The sequence below is a fragment of the Eublepharis macularius genome, chromosome 1 (genome assembly GCF_028583425.1).
Source record: "Eublepharis macularius isolate TG4126 chromosome 1, MPM_Emac_v1.0, whole genome shotgun sequence".
NCBI classification, from domain to species: Eukaryota; Metazoa; Chordata; class Lepidosauria; order Squamata; family Eublepharidae; genus Eublepharis; species Eublepharis macularius.
This window is the reverse complement of record NC_072790.1, coordinates 142,734,461-142,754,878: the sequence shown is the minus strand read 5'-3', so window position 1 is coordinate 142,754,878 and position 20,418 is coordinate 142,734,461. Positions and strand designations below refer to the sequence as shown.

At 39.9% G+C, this 20,418-nt stretch overlaps 1 protein-coding gene across 2 annotated transcripts in view; it reads left to right on the top strand.

Annotated features, from left to right (window-relative positions):
- Positions 1-12,098, top strand: part of FRMD1 (FERM domain containing 1) — a 36,556-nt gene extending 24,458 nt beyond the window's left edge. Inside the window, exons 6-13 of one of the 2 annotated variants that reach the window (XM_055000622.1) lie at positions 80-235; positions 3,265-3,330; positions 3,530-3,598; positions 3,933-4,107; positions 5,508-5,837; positions 5,977-6,069; positions 6,586-6,665; positions 8,962-12,098. In XM_055000622.1, the coding sequence (XP_054856597.1) occupies positions 80-235; positions 3,265-3,330; positions 3,530-3,598; positions 3,933-4,107; positions 5,508-5,837; positions 5,977-6,069; positions 6,586-6,665; positions 8,962-9,249 (1,257 nt within the window). In that variant the 3' untranslated portion in view covers positions 9,250-12,098. Of the gene's footprint in view, positions 1-79; positions 236-3,264; positions 3,331-3,529; positions 3,599-3,932; positions 4,108-5,507; positions 5,838-5,976; positions 6,070-6,585; positions 6,666-8,958 lie in introns of both variants that reach the window. The other variant, XM_055000614.1, reaches the window with a different exon arrangement.
- Positions 12,099-20,418: the final 8,320 nt, after the last annotated feature.

Below are 20,418 nucleotides of genomic sequence, written 5' to 3'. Positions count from 1 at the left end.
AGTCCCAGCTGTCTTCTCTTGTGGGACTGTAGAACAGAAGCTGAGAAGCTGCTGACGTTGTTTCTTTCCCTGGTGGCAGATAATTGCAAAGCGAGGGAGTGATTATATCCTGAAGCATGCTCCAGAGATCCACCGTGAACAGCAAGGCCTGACCACAAGAGAAGCTATTTTGAAATACGTCAAGGAGTCCTGTTTGCTAGAGGATGTGCCTGTTCACTTCTACAGATTGCAGAAGGTTAAATATTTGGCTGATTAATCAATAATACTTAAAACAAACATATTTATAAAACTTCATAGGTGCTTTTATTGGGGGGATATTAAAGGAAGTATAAGGGATCATGAATGTAGTAAAGAAAAGCTGTCAACATTTTCATTTTCATTCTCTATTACTCTACAGTGCCAGAACCAAAATAACTTTTAAAAGGTTATGCCCTTCAGTTTAAGTTTCATAGATTAAAATTGATTTAATACATTAATGATTTAGCTGATTATTCTGCTGGTGAAAGCTTGTAATAATAGCCATCACAATCTGTTTTCTGTACCATGTAGAAATTTCTTGATCCAGTTTGTCCTCTGGCTCCTAAAGAGATCCCATTGAAAATCTGTGACCAAATCTCTTAATGTATTTTTGGACCCTAAAAAGTAGTAATTGTGGGAGAGCGCTTTTTCCCTCCCAGCTAATTGCAGCCACAAGGGGGAGTGGCATCAGCTGGGAAAATGGCATGGCGGGGAGAATGAAGTTCCTTTCTCAGTACTGCCACCCGTGTCCAAATTTGATCCCCACACAGTGGCCCTTTAGTTTCTAAGGTAGCTGGAGGTCCTTTCACAGGTCTCCACCATAAAATATGCTTTGGCCCCAATTTTATTAGGAGACATCAAAAGCTTAGCAAAACCTGTATTCCCTGCTGTCAAATCTCCTTTAGAGTTGCTTTTGCTGTGAAATCTGAGGCAAAGACATTTCAGTTTATGCTTGGATTATATATTGATTAAAATAGTTGTAAAGCCTGACTCTCAAACCAAAATTCAAGGCAAATTATAGTCAGTTTCTTACTAGGGGTACCAGCAACCCAGTTGCCAAATATCCTTTAACAGAGGCTTAATGGAATCTTATTTATCTCTGTGCCATGAAAAGCTTCAACTGCCATTTCCACAAATTAAGCCTCTATTAGAGGGGCAAAACATGTTTTTCTCCAGGCTGTTGGCAACCCTAGTTATTACTTATGCAGTTTCTATTCCACTTCCCAGCAATGCCTCAAAGCAGCTGACAAAGTCAGAGACATCCCACTTTTCCAAAGTAAGGCTTTTTAAATAGTTGTGTAGAGAAGAGTATTTCATCAAGTGCAGTTTATCATGTCACATGGCTGCAGGGGTTTCAAAAGCCCCATCACCAAAATTCCCTGATCTACACAAGTATTAAAGATATAGAGCCTTAACATTGAAATACTGTGTATCCCTTATCTCTTCCTGCATTTTCTTGCAGCTTAAGTGTTTCTTAAAACAGCTGTAAGAATAATTGAGAAGAAATGCATGTGGCAAGATATGACATGCTTTATGCCCAGGGACGACAAAGATCTGAAATCAGTTGCTGTAATACTTGAATTCTTGCTTGACTTGAAATGCTGAGGTGTGTTTGAGAGGGTGGTTTTTGCATACACTAACAGATTCATTTTTATTATCACCATTCATGATAGGCTTTAGGGAAAGACAGGCCATTTTTGCAGCATTGTGCTAATCCCAGAAATCCCAGGTGTAGCCTCTAAACCAAGATTACAAAGTCATTATAAACAGCCATCTCTTCCATAGGCTAAATTTCCTGTTTCCTAAGTTCCATTTCTGGCCTTTTGATAAATTCTTGCAAGTCAGTGCCTTATTTTAGAGTAACAGCAATGGTGGGATGAAACAGAAATTGGGAACTATTGATTAATGTTAACTTTAAAAAAGTAATTCCTTAATTTAGAGCCATAGTTTGTTCTTCAGAGGGTGGTTATGAACTACAGCAGATGTGGGCAACCAAGGGCCTCCATTCTGCTTGCCCCCTGCTGAACTCCTCTTTGTAGTCCTTGTAGCATTCTTTGGAGCTTGACCTAATGGCTCATTGAAAACTGGATGCAGCCAATGAGGTTTCCAGGGCATTTCTTCCATCCTTGGGCATGTGTGAGCCTCACTATCTGTCAATAGATTCCTGAAGCTTATGAGGTTATCTACTTCACAACATGGACAGTGCAGTCTGTTGAAAGTAACCTCTGGGAGAATCTTCTTACACATGTACAACAAGGCACAAGAACTGTGTGTGTGTGGGGGGGGGGGACTTATCTGTACTTCCACTATAGGCTATCCTTTTATTGAATAAAGTGTTGATTGTTACTAGAAATTTTGAGGAAAAAAGAGCTCTCTAGATCCTAAACTTTATTGTGGTCGCTCCTTAGCAAATTAAAAAGGGACATGTTTAAAACATTCAGAAAAGAAACAGATATGCTGCTAAAGAATTCTTTAGTGTGCCGTTAGCATAGTCTGTTATATTGTTACTGATTTAAAATATTTAGTTTCTGCCTCATCCAACACTTTAGGCAGCTTACAAACGTAATTAAAATCACATGCCTAATATTAATAAAAACAAAATTACAAGCATCTAAAATGTTTATAACAGCAGCAATTAAGTAGTCAGCTCAGCTGACCTCCACTCCCAAATGCCTTTCTGAATAAGGCATCTCCTTTTAAAATCACCAGGGCTCTGATGAGTCTCCTCTGGGAGGCCGCTCCACTGCCCCGGGAGGACCTGTGCTCCTCACTAAAGTCAACTTGACTTCACAGCAATAAATCACCAGTCAGAGTGGAATGGAATGGCTGACAGAAATCTTGGCATTGCGTATGGAGGGGGAGGGGGAATCGAATGGGGAGAAGTAATCCTGTGGCTAGCAAGTCTTCAGTTATGAATAACTTTCAGGGTTATAACCTGTGCTTTGAACTGAGCCCTGAAGCTGACCTGGAGCCAGTGCAATCATTCTAGCTGCTCTAGGCTCTTATATCCTTTGGGAGCAGACAGATCATTCTATACCAGCTGAAGCTTCTGAGCTGCCTTCTTAGACTGTCTTGAGGATAGTACATTAGGATGGCAGGATCTTTCCTCTCTGAGAAAGGGCATAGCCTATGTGTGCCCGATGAAAGATTCCCCTGGCCACAAACCTAATAACAGCCTCCTTGATGGCCACCAACTAAAGTACACAAGGAATTATTTTTCATGCTGCACCTCTGTCTGTATCCTAGGATAAGAAAGAGGACCGCCCAACCATCATCCTGGGCCTGACGCTCAAAGGTATACACATTTATCAGGTAAGAGGCTGAAAAATAATTTAAATATTGCTAGAGTTTTCCTTGGCCTCCCTCCCTACCAACGGTGTCAACTTTGGTACATATCCTAGACTCTGTTGAATTTGTCTTCAATCTGTGAATTCTTGCGTTGTCTTGGCTCTATTATGCCTCTGACAATATTTTTCTCTTTGTATTTCCTGGGTGTTTGATAATGCTATAGGATGTGAACCACATTCGAGAGCTGCTCTATGACTTTCCCTGGTCACATATTGGGAAACTCGCATTTCTGGTAAGTGTTGGAGAACTTTACGATGCTATTGGGCTTCCATGCTATTAGAATCACACAAAGATTTTTTAAAAGAATAAGTGCAGACAGTAAAAAGTGCAAAAAGCAGAAATTTTGGTCTGCCTTTGGAAGATGCTCAGACTTCAGTAAATCTCTAGGAAGTGCGCTCAAGTGTCTGTGGCTGGCCTCAAGCAATGACTTTTCACGTGTTCTTATTTATTCACACCTGCTGTGCTGCTTGTATAGTTAAGAGAATACTTTGAAACTTGAAGAGTCTTAATCTTGATAACACACTCTGATATGTTCTCCTAAATCCATTCCTCCTTTTGTAATCCAGGGGAAAAAGTTTGTGATCCAGCCAGATGGGTTGCCATCTGCCCGGAAACTGATTTACTATACTGGTTGTCCCTTCCGGTCTCGGCATTTGCTTCAACTGCTCAGCAACAGCCACCGGCTATTTCTTAACATCCAACCCGTGCTTAAGCAGATCCAGATGCTGGAAGATGCAGAAGGTATGTGATAGTGAGGATTCGTGTTTGTAGAGGGCAATACCTGTCAGCATAATAACCAGTAGTCAATTTTATTGAATAAGTAAAGGCAGAAAGTTACTTTGAGCCAAAGTTCAGAAAGGGTAATTTTCAGACATAAATTTTGTAGTCATCCATCCCATGGTTTAAAGATCCAGAAACTTGCCATAAGCTCATGTCTTTCTCTACCTTCCTTCCGTGGTTTGCCTAGAAACCAGGACTGCAAACCATAGTCAAACCCTAGACTTGAGTTCTGATTTCCAAGGGTGGTTTGTCCATATGTGACATTTGCCAGGAAGGAGGAAATCCAGGCATGTGATGGGGAAGAGATAGGAGATGTGAACACAGTCTTCTGTGAAACTACCCTAAATGTGAGGCAGTCCTGCTATAGAAAGGAAAGGTTTTTTCTAGTGGAAGTCCTCATCTGACATACGTACCCTGTGTGAGAGATGGTGCCCTTGTGTGCCCAATAGCCCTCATGTTTCGTTTTTGCAAATAAAATCTTTTGCTTAAGGTTCTTCATGCATGCCATTTACTTATTTTTAGATGTTATGTTGCCAATATTCAGCAGTTATAAACCAGACTTAAAAATATTAAAATTGTAATTTTTTTAGCTACTCACAAAATGCATCAGTTAAAAATAACAAATGGATTAAGTTGAAAGCTACTAAAGCAGCAAACCTTGCTGTTGGTTAACCGACTGCCTACTCTTTTGGCTTCTAGATGCTAAGTTATTTTATTTGCCCAGTCTTTTAACTGATCTTTTTATCCCAACCTCTTTATTAATTGGTCATTTTGCGATCTAGTTAATAGCCACAGTGCATTATTTGGTTGTTGGAGCGCCACCATGTGGGAGCAGTTACCTTTGCATGGGAGCTGTAGGATTTGAATGGGCCCTCAGTTATACCTGAAACATCTGAGACTCCTGGTGTGTTCTCAGGGTTGTAGAATACCTAATTTAGGGATGATTAGGGATGTTTCAGGGTGATGTGCTCCCATTATTATTACCTTTTGCTACATTATGGCTCTGATAAATAAGAGACGTCATGAATAATGAGCTTTGATACGATGAGAAAAAATTACCAACAAACTTAAAATTCTGCACTCAAAATAAATGATACAGACTAGTAGAAATTAAATTCACATTTTGCTTTTTTCATAAATACGTTTAGGTTTTTTATATTATTTTCTGCACCACTGTTGGAAAATTTGGAGACTTTTAAAAAAATAATAGCTCTTGGCCCCCCTTTCCAGTTTCTCATCTTTAGAGAAAATGGATAGATCTCTTCGGCTGAAAAAGTGTAATTTAAATTGCTTAACTATCACCTCATAATAGGATAATATTAGATTCTATTTATTTTTACCTTCTTTCCCGCTTCTTTTAGAGAAAAAACGGTATCGAGAATCTTACATCAGTGACACATTGGAGATGGATCTTGATCCATTAGACAAACGTTCACATGACAGCGGAAGCAGTAGAGGAAGCGAAAGGAACAATCGTCTGTCTCGGCAGTCAACAGATAGCCATAGCAGTTCACACACATCTGGCATTGAGGCCGACTCGAGGCACCGGATGTCTTTGGAAATGTCCGTGGATGAACCCCTCATTATGGATCAGGTTCATCAGAAGGAGAAGTCCTGTAGCTCAGCTATTAGCTATGGCACCTCAGGCACTGAGAGCAGTGGCAAAGACAAAGATGACTCCCAGGATGATGGTAAGAGAAGGAATGAATGGAGTGGTTTCATTTTCTCTTGTGCAGCAATAAAATTAAGAGAAAACAATGGTAAACGGAATGAATGGTGTGAAGTTACAGGAGGATGAGTCATTGAGCTAACCTCTTACCTTATTTCCAGAGGTTGAACTGGTTGTGGATGAACTTCACTCAGAAGAGGTCATGAATGGAATGCCTGTAGATTCTCTTCCAATAGATGATGTTTGCTGCCCAGGTGAGATGAGATTTCTACAATAGTTTTTCAACATTTCATCCTGTTTCATTTTATTTTACGTTTCAAGACTTCCTAATTCTCTAGCTAAAATCAATAAAATTATGCACCATAGAGTAACTGATTGATTTGTAGCAAATATTCCAATAGTACCTTTTGGCTAAATTTGTTGGGTGGGGGAGCGAAACGGGAAAGCCTTGAGGGATATTTAGAGCATTACAATTTGAAAAAGTTGTAAGTATGGGCAGCGATGCAGTTTGAGCATCACAGAACTGTGAGCTTTTCATACACACACCACTATTGCTATGTTTCTCTGCAAGGAAAGCAGCTTCAGGAATAATAACCCTGACAGACTTACTCCACCAAATTGATGATTTCAGCTTGATGTCCATTTCTAGAAGTTGAACTACTGAAGTTGTACTTTACATTTTTGCACATGTACCATTTCTGGAAGCTTCAATGCACATTTTTATTTTCAGTTCGACTTTATAATTCAGATTTCTCTTTTTGTTCCCACAGCCTTCGATAAGAGCCCTCTTTCTGTAGTACAAGTCACTTTAATAAAGGTCAGAGGACAAAGTGTGGAATCCCTTAGTCAGGTAAGATGAAGGCTGAGAATCAAATTCATTTCCCATTTGCACTCTGTGATAGCAAAATAAGTGAATGCTATATAATCAGTGGTGCCAAATATAGATGAGAAATCCTAGTGTTTAAAGCGCTGGGACTTCTTGTGAAACATGGACTTCTAAGCATAAAACATAAATCACTTGAAGCTGGATACAATCCAAACCAAGGAAGGCATGGGGTTGGATTAGCTCTTGGATTGGGTTTCTAAGTAGAATCTTATGCTGTGTCTTAAGCAATAATATTATGTGCTATAAAAACATTTGTATCTCTACATTTTAATGTTAATGTTTTTATATTCTGAAATGTGGTTACCATCATAAGGAAACACCATGGTCTACAGCAAGGCTGTTTATTCTTGGTTTGTGGTTTCAGCACAAATTGCTCAGCTAAGAACATTCCTAAAGTTTCATTTCCCAACAGCAGAGATCTGAAAGTAAGATTAAAATTACTCTGTCAGCTACAAAGAAAGTCTAGTTGGGATTGATTCATCTGATGTTTTAATAATCTGTGAAGATAAACCAAGATGGTTTATACTTGCAAAATAGTGTATCTTTGAAGGACTGATTCTGATAAACTGTTGTTTATCCTCCCCCCCCCCCCCCGCTCTCCGGGAGGGAAGAACAGTGTGTGGGTGTGGATGAGAGGCATGTGCTTAAAGCACCAACATTATGGTGTCTTCTTGGGAATAACTTAGTAGGACCTACATTTGAGCGAGCATTAAGTTGCATCTCTCTTGGAAGTGCTTAACTTTATGCTGATTGTACACTTGTTAAAATTTGGTGGCATTGTGCCTATAATTTTGTTATGAATGTGAAAGCTTGACAAACATATGAAGAAGAGGCAGTCATGTTGTCTAAACAGTACTTGGCTATCTGTGCTAACAATATCCAGCCCACCTGGCCTTTTTTCAAATAGTCTTGCACTGATATAGGCATAGTTCAGATAAGCATGATGCTTTAGATGTTGTTTGCTGCTTGTGTAAGCATTTCTGCATAGTGAGTAGAAAAGATAGAACTGTACATAACAATTGTTTTGTGGACAATCATTTTTTTTTAAATATTATGTTGGCTAGCCACATTCCTTTTTGTTAGCTCAGCTCTACCCTGCACAGAGTGCTTTGAAATACTCCACAAGCACATACACGAGCACCTCCTTAAATATATGCTCGTGAATGTAATTATCTGTGCCTCTCAACATCTTTTGTCTGAAATGCTTCAGATCTTGCAGAACATTTAACTGAGCCCAGCAAAACAGGAGTCCTGTTCAGATAGAACTGCATGACAAAGAGTTGCGCTGCGTTTGGGTAATCATGAGATAATAGAATTGGGGGTTCTGTTGGGTACGGACCTGTAGGAAAACATAATTATATTGATGTATTCATAAATTGGGATTTAAGAGCCATGCTTAAAAAGAATAAAAAATTCTTTAAGACCTGTTTTTGAGTAAATGTGCTGCCTATCAACAGATGTTTGCCATTATAGCCAAACAGAACTTCACTGTCGAGAAGTGATGTACTTCTGAATACCAGATGTTGAGGACAAACAAGAGGGTAGAGCTGGTGCCAGTTGCCAGCAAGGCATGAAGGCATCTGGGTGGCCACTTTAGAAAAGCGAAGGCTTCTGGGCGAATCCAGTTCTTATTTTCTTATTCAATACAATGTTAGAGGCATAGAATGAGACGTTTCCCATAGGCTTTGAAGTTTGGCCTGCCATGATATTTTCATGTGACTAATCTAATGGACCATCATGGGGTAATAGGCTGTCATCCTGAAAAACATTTAAGTTTCAAAGAACCTAGAGCAGTATGGTAAATACTGGATTTTGCTGTGTGGCATAGTTGCTGTTTAACTATATTAAAAGAGAAAAATGTGATATGATGCAAACACAAGAACTCACTTTGCATTTATGATAATTAAGCTTCTTTCTCTAAACATGGCCACACAGAATGCTGTCCTCCCCTTCCTATTGCTGCCTAGAAAGCACTGTCATTTCAGCTAAATGATTCCTTTCCAACAGTTCATTGTACGTGCCAGTGGGGATACCTTGTATTGAGCTCCAAATCTAGGCATTAATAGCTGAATGACTTCACAGTTCCATGATGGTTCACAGCTTCTTCATTATGGCTATTTCCTTAAAGAAGATGAGAGGCATCTTAACAATCTGAGACATGACTGAGAGATGCACTGGAAGATTGCATGTTTACAATCCATTCACTTAATTTACTTGTTAAATGTTTTGTTTTTAATATATCCCCATCTTAACACAGCAGGTAGCACAATCCAAATCTATGAAGTGTCCAGACCTGCACAGTCAAAGTTTGGATGACATCCGTCTTCACAAGCATCTTCATCCACCATTAAGTGCCACATTATCTTCAGATACCTCCCACAGCTACACATTTGGTTGTACCTTAAATGATAAGCTGGCCAGCTATGGATGTGTATATTCGACGGCTGACTGCAAAACCAAGTCAGCCCTCTATGGGAAGAGGTCTATGAACTGTTTGTCTCTGGATCTTTTGGGAGAAGATCCGCTGCCAGAGGAATTTGTGGTGTAGTCATATCAGAAGAGCTCTTGGACTATCTTGGAGAGGAACTACCACACACATATAAAAATGACTACTGTTTAAACCTGTGAGAAAAGAAAGCCGTCTCATATACCTCAAAATCTGGAATGCTTCCCCTTCATTCTTGTTGCAGGTGATAAAAACCTCTCTGTCTTTTCATTTTTCTGTCTAGTAGACATAATTAAAGCATAGCTTCCTGAATGCTGTTATACCAGGTTTCCTGTGCTTCTCTCAGTTAACATCTGAGGAATCTTGGACGATTGGCTTTCATACTAAAAAGAGTGATAGGCAAATAAGCCAAAATATCTGATAAGCTAGTAGGGAACACAGAAATATTTGTCTGGATTGCTCCAATTGTGGCCCAGAGTACCGACCACTTGGTCTTCATGTTGTTACAGTATGTAAGGAACTAGTTTTCCTCAAATGTACCAGTCAGAATTTCTAATACTCCATTGTCATTGTCTTGATAGAACAAGGATTCTGCCTTACGTTATATGCAATTTTCTTCTCCCAAACCTGTCCCTTGTCACCATGTCACAGAGTTGGAAGGGACCAAAAATCCTGACTAAAACATGCCCATGCAAGCCATTTCTTGCAAAAAAGAGAAGAGGAATAGCAGCAGAAAGTAAGGACAACTAGAGGACATACAAAGCCCCCAGATGATGTATTGATGATCTAAACTGACCAATAAGTTTCAATTTTACACTTACACTGAATAATCTGCCTTGAATCCTAGTGGGAAAGGCAGACAATAAATAACAAAATAAATAAATATTTAAAATTCAGGGGCTAAGAGTTTTATGCCTTGATCTAGTAGAGCAATACAACATTAAATGTTCCCTTTGATCAGTAAGTTCCTCAGCGCAAGAGATTCCCTCTGCTTGAGTTCTACAAACATGATTCTTCAACCTGAAATTCATATGCAGTTTGCTATTTCAAAGGGAATCTTGCTCAGTCTTCTTTGTGGTTGCTACTTTTACGGAGGCAAAAAAGTGTTACACAGTGAAGAGCTGCTCCTCTCTTGCCCTTCCATCCCAACCGTTTGGCTTTGGTGGCAGGGGGCAAATGTGGCTCCTGCTTCTCCCTGCCTATTATCTCATGGGTGGGGACCTGCTCCCACTCCCCTACCTGCAGGTCTCCAGATGGGGAGGAACTGAGATGGGGAGGAACTAAGCCTGGCTTCTCCTCCCCTATCCACCAAAGTACGTTGACAGTCTGCACTTGTACAGACATGTTTCTTTGTTTCAGGAAGTTTTAAAGCCCCCTACATTTATGTAAAGCATTCAGATTTTTCTGCAAAACTAGGGAGTCTCCTTGGTTTGAACAAAAATGTTTCCCTTCTGAACCTGGCCCCATTCACTTGCTCTGTCAATCAGCACAGGAACCAGGGTTAGAATTAGATGTATTGATAATACACCCTTGAACATTGACTAATCTCGATTCTAAAATATTGGCTAATGTAGTTTTGCTTAATTTCTTAATTATGTTGTCTTAACTTCTAGTTTAACTTTCTTAGTTTGTCTTATTTTTTAGCAGGAGTGCAAAGCAGCTATTTCATATACTTCCTATATGATTTGTTTTCCTGAGGACCAGTTCACACATGCTTTTCATCACTTGTTGACATCAAGTGGCAATGACTTGCATATCTGAGTGACCCATTATACAATACTTTTCAAGGGAAACAGTTTCACACACAGTTGACTTTATGGGCTAGTTTTTTGCCTGGAATTTTCTATTATGTCAAGTGGGAACAAGATTTTAGAATATATTTAAGACCATATACAATATTTGAATAGTATTGGTCTTTTTCATAACAGAATATGCCAGACTTCCTTAGTTGAAGATTTCTTTGCAGACTGATTGTTTACTGCCGCCACCACCATCAAACTGCAAAACTGGAAAAGTTTGTGAAATCCATACAAGTTCTCTTGCAACAGCCTCATAGTAATAAATGGAAGCTTTTTTTGTATAGTTTGTAGGAAAGAATTTCCCAGCGGATTGTGCCATCTGTCTTCTTCCACCAGCCTGACATCTACCAAACCAACTGTTAATTCTCTAAACACTTTAAAATTGACAAACCTATTTAGTGAAACTGCTACATTGTTTCCAAGATATTATGCCAGTCACCTTCATATTTGGGTTACTTTTATATTTAACTAGTTCCTTTGTATGTTGCCCATTGCTCAAACCTGATATATATTTCCTAGGAACTCTGTATTTCTATCCATATATTCATATTTATTTGTAGTTAGCAAGAATGAAAAACCTGCAACCTTACATACCTTGTCTTGATTCCTGAAAGTAGAGATGATGGGTTCGGGGGGGAGGGGGGAGGAGACACCAAATTGTATCTAGTGTGAAGGCTATTCTTATGGACAATCATGGGCCCAACAGTGATTCTACCAGTTAAGCATTTTAACATATCTAACTCTTTTTGATTGAAATCAGTGCTGAACTTTGGCTGGATTGCACCTAGGGTAACATGAGAACCAGCCCTGGAGACGATTCACAGCTTGTCTTAATGAAAATGCTTCAGCTACTCTGATATATTTTCACTCACGTGAAGAATTCTGATGTATTTTTTATTTTGATCTTGAGGTTCTGTTCTAGTTTTATGTTTAGCTTAGTAGTTGCATGGGGTAAAAAGAAAACCCCTTTTATTGTACTGACAATATGGAAACCAACTGTCAATACTTGTTCAGCCACAAGATATTGTTGCAGTCATTCTATATTCCTCCTTTCCATGAAAGGACATCTTTTGTATGGGGAAAAATACACACGTGTGTATACACACAATCACACACACACACATATATAATGTACATGCCTAATAAAAAAAGTTTGATAGAAAAGCAGAGTTAAATGTGTGTTATTTGAAAGTGGAATAGGAATGTAAAAAGGTCTCTGTGGCTACAAATTGCAAAAAGAGAAGCTGCCTGTCAAACATATTCTCCATCATAGCCATTGCATTTCTAGTACTATGGTCAGCTCAGCCACTCCACACGTGTCTGGTACTAGAAGCCAGGTACTCAGTTTTATCACCCTGGCTCCAGGTATTGAATGGATGGCTTCTTCCTCTACAGAAACTGCAGCCAAAGATCACAAAAGATGTTCTTTCACATAGATTGTGTACAGCATCAGCGTTCTGATCTACCCACCAGCAGTCAGAGCATCTGCTTATATAAGAGGATGAGAAAGCCACATTAAACTATGGAAACCTTTTAAGAGAAAGGGTTATGTCCTGAAAAAGAGCAATGTAGATATTGGCCACTTCCACATACTGGACAGTGTTTTTACACCTAGACTGCTGTATGCGGGTGCAATTCCTGGGCCACACTCAAATCATGATTAAAAACAGAAGAAGGGGGTTCAAATCCACCAGTAGGAACTATCTTCACTTCCAACCATTAACTCAAATGTCACAATATTCTCAGCTAATTTCCAAGCAGGAGTCATTTGAAGGCTTGAATATGCTGTTCTACGTGCTGCTGGTGTTATAAAGATGGAAGGGGAGGATCACTAGTCACCCTCTGCTGATTTCTGCACCCACTTTCAGGATCACCTCAAACTTTGCAATCTCTCTCTCCTGTGCTTACCGTGAACTGACAGAGAAGGACTTCTCTTTTCTCAGCCTAGTTCTAGTATACTAAATTCTGTGCTAATTCCAGATGAGTGACTGTGTTCGTTCGTAACAGCAGAATAAACTGCTGAAAAGTCAGTTACAACACGTGAGTAAGAGCACAAAACATCTTCTGGACTTGTTCTTAAGCCACTTCACACAGTACAACCTTTCTTATGGAAGACATACCTCACTTAAACATGAAGCCACAGGATATTCTTGTATATATTGCCACGACTGACTAAAAGATGCATGTTCTGGTAAAATCTAAATTAGAATGAGCTTGATGTAGGGGTGCCTGTTAAGAGAGTCCAGAAGCTACAATTGATGCTTGAAAGTTGTGGCCAGAATTCTAGTTGGAGTGGGTCATAGAGACCATATCACTCCAGTCTTGTTCCATCTGCACCAGCTCCCTGTTTACTCCCAAGCTCAGTTCAAGGTGCTGGTATTGACCTCTAAAGCCCTATAGGGCTTGGGGCTTGCATACCTTAAGGGCCACCCAGTCCCTATGAACCTTCTCAACCATTCCAAGCATCATTAAGGGACCTGCTTTGGGTGTCCATGCCATCTGAGGCTAAATGGGTGGCAGTCCAGGAAAGAGTGTTCTTGGTCTTGACACCAAAATTACAGAATTTCCTCCCTTTCGTCAGTCCCTTTCTATCATTGTATCCTGCCAGCAGATGAAGATTTTTTTTGTTTTGTCTGACATCCCCTTACTGATTCCCATTGACTTTTCATCCTGTTTGTGTGTTTATGCGCTCTGTTCTAACTGTTTTTAACCTTGTTTTAATGTTTTTATTGTTTGCTGCCTTGAGGATCCTAAGTTGGGTGGAAAGGCAGCTTTTAAATTTTTTAAATAAATAACTAAATGTCTTTGTTCATAAACTGGGAAGCCAGGATTTATATTTATTTGAGCATTTCTATGCCATTTTACTCCCTAAAGAGACTCAAATCAGCTTACTAAATATTCCAATTAATACAATATACACAAGCATGGTATAGTAGTTAATGTGTTAGATTAGGATCTGGGAGATGCAGGTTCAAATCTCCACTCTGCCATGGTGACCTTTGGCCAGTTGCTCTCCTCTGTCCTAACCTACCTCATTGGATTGTTGTGAGGATAACAGGAAAAATGGAAGACACTTTGGGTCCTCATTAGGAAGAACATAAGGTATAAATAAAATAAAACAAATATAAACAAATCGTGAACTGGTCCTGGTCCACTCAGCTGACAAACAGGCTTGAATCTTTAGGCTAAGGGCCAGGGGCACCAGAGAAAGACGTGGTATTCAGCTGCTGCTAGCAAGCTTGTAGTTTTTCCCCACTTCTTCCCTTGCCAGAAATGCTTCTCCTAAGCTAAGTAACTACACTGATGGAAGTTGCCTGGTATATATATGTATATAAGTGCTAAGTAGTTAGTTTAGTCAGCATACATCCTGCTTTATTAAGAAAGTTATTCTCACAATAGTCCTCTGGGGTAAGTTAAAGTTCTTGAGTTTGCCAAGGCCACCTAGTAAGTTTCAGGGCTGAGCAAGCATTTATGTCTTTCTTATATCTAAACTCATTACTTTTATCTGTTACTCTAGTCCATTGTACATAGCATATATGTATAATTATCAGTTATGATGTGTGTAATCTATCCAAAGGTTATCCAACTTTTCTTACTCAGAAGGGCCTTCTATTTTCACATTTTGTCTTGTATGAAGCTGCAGTTCTTCTTATTTGAGAAGTACAACACAATACAGTGCAATCTCTGTCATAAATCTTGTGGATCAAACATAACCCATCCCAGATCCCTTCTGCTTGAAAATAACCATCTTCATCATGCGTCCGTTTGTTGACTTTATATGAATGCATTGATACATTGAAAGCATGAATGTCTGTTTCTCCTCAGAGCATTACTACTATATCATCTTTTTAAAAGGTGAAAGCCTGTGTTTTAAGGGAAAAGGAGATTGTTATTCAAGTCATACCCAGTGCCTTTTTGTAATACCTGCTCATATTTTCCTTTCTCAAAGAGTTGGTTTCTGTCTTGCTGTTCTTTGACACATTAATTTCCTGCTAACCTTTGGGAAACCAATAGATTCCTGAGCTGCTGCATGTTTATTGGCATTTTTGCTTCCTTCAGTGATTGATTCAGGTTGTATAGTATTACCCTTAATCTCCAACTAAGCATATTCTGTGTCTGAATCTTTCTTTAATATCAATTGACCTTCCTTAAATGGTTCTTTGTTGAATATATCACTTTTCCTTCTTTTAGTCTGATCGGACTTCTTATACAACTGGAAGTTTGAAATTGTTTGTAATTACTCTTCTGTTTTTGAAAAACAAAACGCACACAGCATTCCCATCATCACAGTTTTCCATCCACACAGTTGTAATAGTATTTATATGCTATTGTACTTTGGCTGATGCACATAAATACATAAATCTTTTAACAGAAGGGAAAGTTGAAGGGAAAGGTTAATATTATACATAAGGATAATATTAACCCATAAGGATTAACCCATAAGGGTTAATTAACCCATATTAAACCATAAGGAATATTAACCCTTTAGCCCATAAGAATTTGCAGAGGTGGGATCTCATTTTCCTTGCCTCAACCATGTCCTCTTTCCCTTTCCTGGCTGCCCCCATAGCCTCTTCCCTTTTTTCTGCTTTCTTGTCTCCTTCCCAGTCACCTTTGTCTGCCCCCATGTCTTCACCTTTCCTCGTCCATCCCAAGCAGCCTCTTTCCTATGGTCCAATTGACTGATGCTGGCTGAGCTGGATGCAGTTGCATAGTGGGGAATCTGCAAGGACTTGTGGGATGGGGGGGGTTACTCCACTTTCCCGTGTATTCCTGGAGATCTGGGGGGTGAAACCTGGAGAAACCTGGAGAAAGTGGGGTTTGTGAAGGGAAAGGACCTTGGCATGACATAATTCCATAGATCCCCCCCCCCCAAGTAGCCATTTTCTCCAGGTGAACTGATCTCTGTGACCTGGAGGCCAGTTGTAATAGACCAAACTGTGGCAGAAATGCTAAATAGTTTGAATCAAACATAGAGGATACTACTACTCACTTTCAATAGCTCACAAGTACCAGCATTACTTTTCCAACAAAAATCCTTGAACTCTGGAGGGATTTTTCCGGTGAGGGTTTTTACCAATTAAGGCTCTTATCATGGAACCTGCAGGGTTGGCATAACAAACTATATGACTCAGAATTTTTAACTTTTCTTTGTAAACTTGAAGTATTGTTTTTACAGGAAACTTGGACTCATGATCCTTTCTCTCTATCATTCAGGGGCTTTAGAATATTTGCCACACCAGCAATTAAAACATTTAGTAGAGGGAGGGAAAGCAATGGCCTGGCAATCCTACTCTCAGTTGATTTAAAAGTAAACACAGGCCCTTGCCCTAACTACATACAGGTTTTGTTGATTAAGGGCCAGCATATAGGAGTCCTTCTGTGTATCAATGTCTATTTGCCTCCAAAATGCTTGAGGGCCCAAGATCATGGAAGACTATGGAAGCAGTTACTTACAACACTGGAGGACTTAGCGGTCCACTACCCAAACTCAAAATGGATCCTTGGTGGAGATTTAATGATAGGATTGGGCCGGGTAATTCTGAGACTCAGCAGGGCTTAAGTGCCCAGATTGCTGAGCAGACATCTCTTCTGATGTGCAGTTCATTAGATGCGCTAACTAATAAGCCTGGCCTAAAATTCCTTGAACTGCTAGCTGTTTTCAATTTGTACATCTTACATGGAACCAAACTAGATAAATCAGGAGGCACTTACACATATTTAACATCTTATGCTAGTACAATTGACTACATAGCCCTTTCCCCAACTTTATTAGATCAAGTGTATTACTTTGAAGTAGGTGAAAGTATAGCAGGTGATAACTGCCCATTAAAGCTAGTACTAAATTTTAACAACAGAATTTTTTGGAGGCCAATATCTGAAAATAATAGATCTGCTACCCGCTACAAGGAGATGCCAATGACTGGAACAGCTACAAAATGATGTAGCAATAGCTCTAAAGAGCTCTAATCTAGAAGCAGAACGACAAGCCTTGCTTGCCTCAGATCTGAATATGATCCGACAATATAAAGAGATTATCCAATCTCTTAAACCCCTACTTATTAACAGCAAACCTCCAAATCAACAATTGCACTCCAGTAACTGCTGGTATCTAAGTACATCAAGATCACACAGGGTAGTATGGAAACCTCCAGAGTCCACCATATAGCTAAACTAAGATCTCAGTATAAGACCTTGCTTAAAAGCAAGAAGGCCACTCATGCCAAGCAATCATGGAATGAGCTGGCCCAGGTTGTTTCAGAGAAGGAAGAATCCCGTTTTGGGGAGTTAGCTTCATTTGGTATGGGTAGATCTCTCTATCAAATAGAAGCCCAGATACCTTGGAATGTTTATTATGAAAATATATCTATCTCCACTACTCCCAGCTAAGCAGGAAACAAGGAACTTTGCCATAGAAGCTCAGATGCTACCAGAATGGTCCATTGTAATGGCAGCTGAAGCTGGAAAACTTATAACTTCCTTATCTTCAGGAAAATCTCCTGGAGAAGATCTGATCCCAGTAGACCTGATAAAATCATTTTCCAGCTGGTGGTCCCCAACACTTGCAAAATTATTTTCCCAGTTGAACAACACAGGTGTTTTCCCAGCAGGATGGAAAACTAACATAGTGGTCCCCGTTTATAAAAAGGGAGAATAGTCGGACCCAAACAACTACCAACCTATTCGTCCTTTAGATACAGTCTCTAAATTATACGGTAAATACCTTCTCCAAAAATTGGAGGATTGAATATAGCTCCCATATAAGAAACAACAGTCTCTTATCTATATTAGCAGGGCTCATTTGGAGCCGGAACGCACAGGAACGGCGTTCCAGTACCTCTAAAAAGAGGTCACGTGGGTTTTGGCCCCGCCCACGTGATTACTTTTTCTCAGTGTGTAAGCCGAGTGGTGCTGGGCTCCAAAGGAAGGCAAGCTGATTGCATTTATTCTGCTCTGCTCTTTTACTTTCGTTTGTGACTTGGGGGTGGGGGGTGGAGAGAGAAAATAAGTGAATGCCAAGTGGAGCTGGGCTCCAAAGGAAGGCAAGCTGATTGCATTCATTCTGCTCTGCTCTTTTACTTTCGTTTGTGACTTGGGGGTGGGGGGTGGAGAGAGAAAATAAGTGAATGCCAAGTGGAGCTGGGCTCCAAAGGAAGGCAAGCTGATTGCATTCATTCTGCTCTGCTCTTTTACTTTTGTTTGTGACGGGGGTGGGGGAGAAAATGAGTGAGTGAGTGCAAGCCGAGTGGTGCTGAGCTCCAAAGGAACACAAGCTGCTTGGAATTCATGCTGCTTTATTTTGATTTGTTACTTGAGACAGTGAGTGGCTGCAAGCAGGGCTGGCTCTCTAGAGGAGGGTAAGCTGCTTTGAGTTCATTTAAAGAAATACCTGGAGACTTTTGTGGAAAGGGGCCTGGGGGGGGGGTGGATGTTGCCTTCTGACACACTTCTGGTGATGTCAGGGGGTGTGGCATATGCTAATGAGTTATGATAATGAGTTATGCTAATGAGTTCCTGCAGTTCTTTTTCTAGGAAATGACCCCTGTATATTAGTCTGGGCAAGCATCTCTCAAAGCCATCTCCTATCTATCAAATCAAAAGCTGAGGCCGATTGACAAATGCCACATATAAGGCTTTGGTTGGGCCATTCATACCTGCATAAGCTAGCTGCAGAAGTGTTCGACAATGATCTGTCATGCAATGGCCTGCTTGATGGAGAAAGTATTTACTGTATAATTTAGAGACCCACGTTTGTTCAGTGTCTTTTGTAAGAACGGGATTTCCCACTCTTTCCTAAAGGATGCTGAACAAACGAAAGCCAAACTGCCTGCTTCCGCTTTGAAATCGGAGGTGTCTGGAATCTTTGAAAAAACCCGCCAGCATTCAGTAAGTAGCCCATTGCTTTAACAGCATGTGGAAACAGCCGCTGTCAGACACACTACGCCCTGGCTGCTAGGAAAATAAGGGCAAATGTGGCAATTAGAAAAGTAAACAATTGATAGATTGTTGCCTTTTGATCTGCTAGAAACCATTTGATTTTAAAGTTATTTATATTTTTTATTTTAGGTAAAATGTATTTTACTATAATTTTATTTATTAGCATGTAATTATATTTATATACATGTTTTATTATGAAAGGTTTTGGATTGTGAAGGCCTATGGACATATACAATAAATTCCCTTGATCTTGAAAGGATGCCATAGCTCTGTCTCAAACCTAACTACATGATACACTTTTCTTGTGATGTCCCTAGGGTCCATTGAAAGATGTGGTCTGGGAGTTCTGTACTTCCCATGTGCATGTATGCCGGATTCAGATTGGGGCCACAGTGTATGGAGAGAAGCCTTAAGCCTTCCCTTTACTTCCATAGCCCACTACATTTCTTGCTGCCTAAAAACCCAAATTCAAGTCTAATAGTACCTGAAATACCAACATTTTTCAGTGTATAAGCTTTCATAAGTGAAAGTTCACTTCATCTGATGAAGAAAGGTTTGGCTCACAAAACCTTACATTGTGAAAAATTTTGTTGGTATTTTAGGTGCCGTAGGACTCTATTTTTTTCTATTACAAACTAATACAGCTACTCATCTGAAATTTACTACCTATAAGAATATTAGTATTACTAAATCCTAGTGAGTGGGACTTTATAAAGTTTGTTTTGCTTGTCTATCATCCTCTTCTAGGCTTGCCAGCCTCCAGGTGATAGCTGGAGGTCTCCCAGAATTACAACTGATCTCCAGGCAACAGAGATCAGTTCCCCTGGAGAAAATGGCTGCTATGAAGAGTGAACTCTATGGAATTATACTCCACTGAGACCCCTCCCCTCCCCAAACCCCACCCTCTTCAGTCTCCACCCCCAAAATCTCCAGGAATTTCCCAACCTGGACCTGGCAACCCTATTCTCTTCATCTTTTATCCAATCCTACCTCCAAAAAGCTTTATTTGGCATATCTATTCCCATTTTATTTTCACAGCAACCCTGTACTATAGATTAAAGGCAGTGACTAGCCCAAGGTGTTCTATAGCCAAATAAGGGATTTCAACTGAAGTCTTATCATAGCAAAGCCAATACTCTGTCAACTACATCACACTGGCTTTCCTAAAGTAACTTTATAAAAAAAACCCCTCTTATGTATCATATGTAATAGATTTGCAGTTGCCATGCAATGCAGAACAGTGTGTTTCTACACTGAATAATGACCAAGGAGGGGCAGAGAGACCACAGGGACATAGGTTTACATATAAAAATGGGAAACAGCAAAACACAATTGCTATCACCCTGTGAAACAGCTTCTACTGTCATTTTATGCTTTATCTTCTCCATGCAATTGTGCTTATGCAAATGTGCACCAGTAATCCCAGACAGCACCATGTGAACCAGCAGCAAGCAGTCTACAACAAGTTTTACAGTAATTTCTACCTTCAGAGGAGAATTGCTTGGCATTGCAATGCTGCAGAAATTAGTTCAAA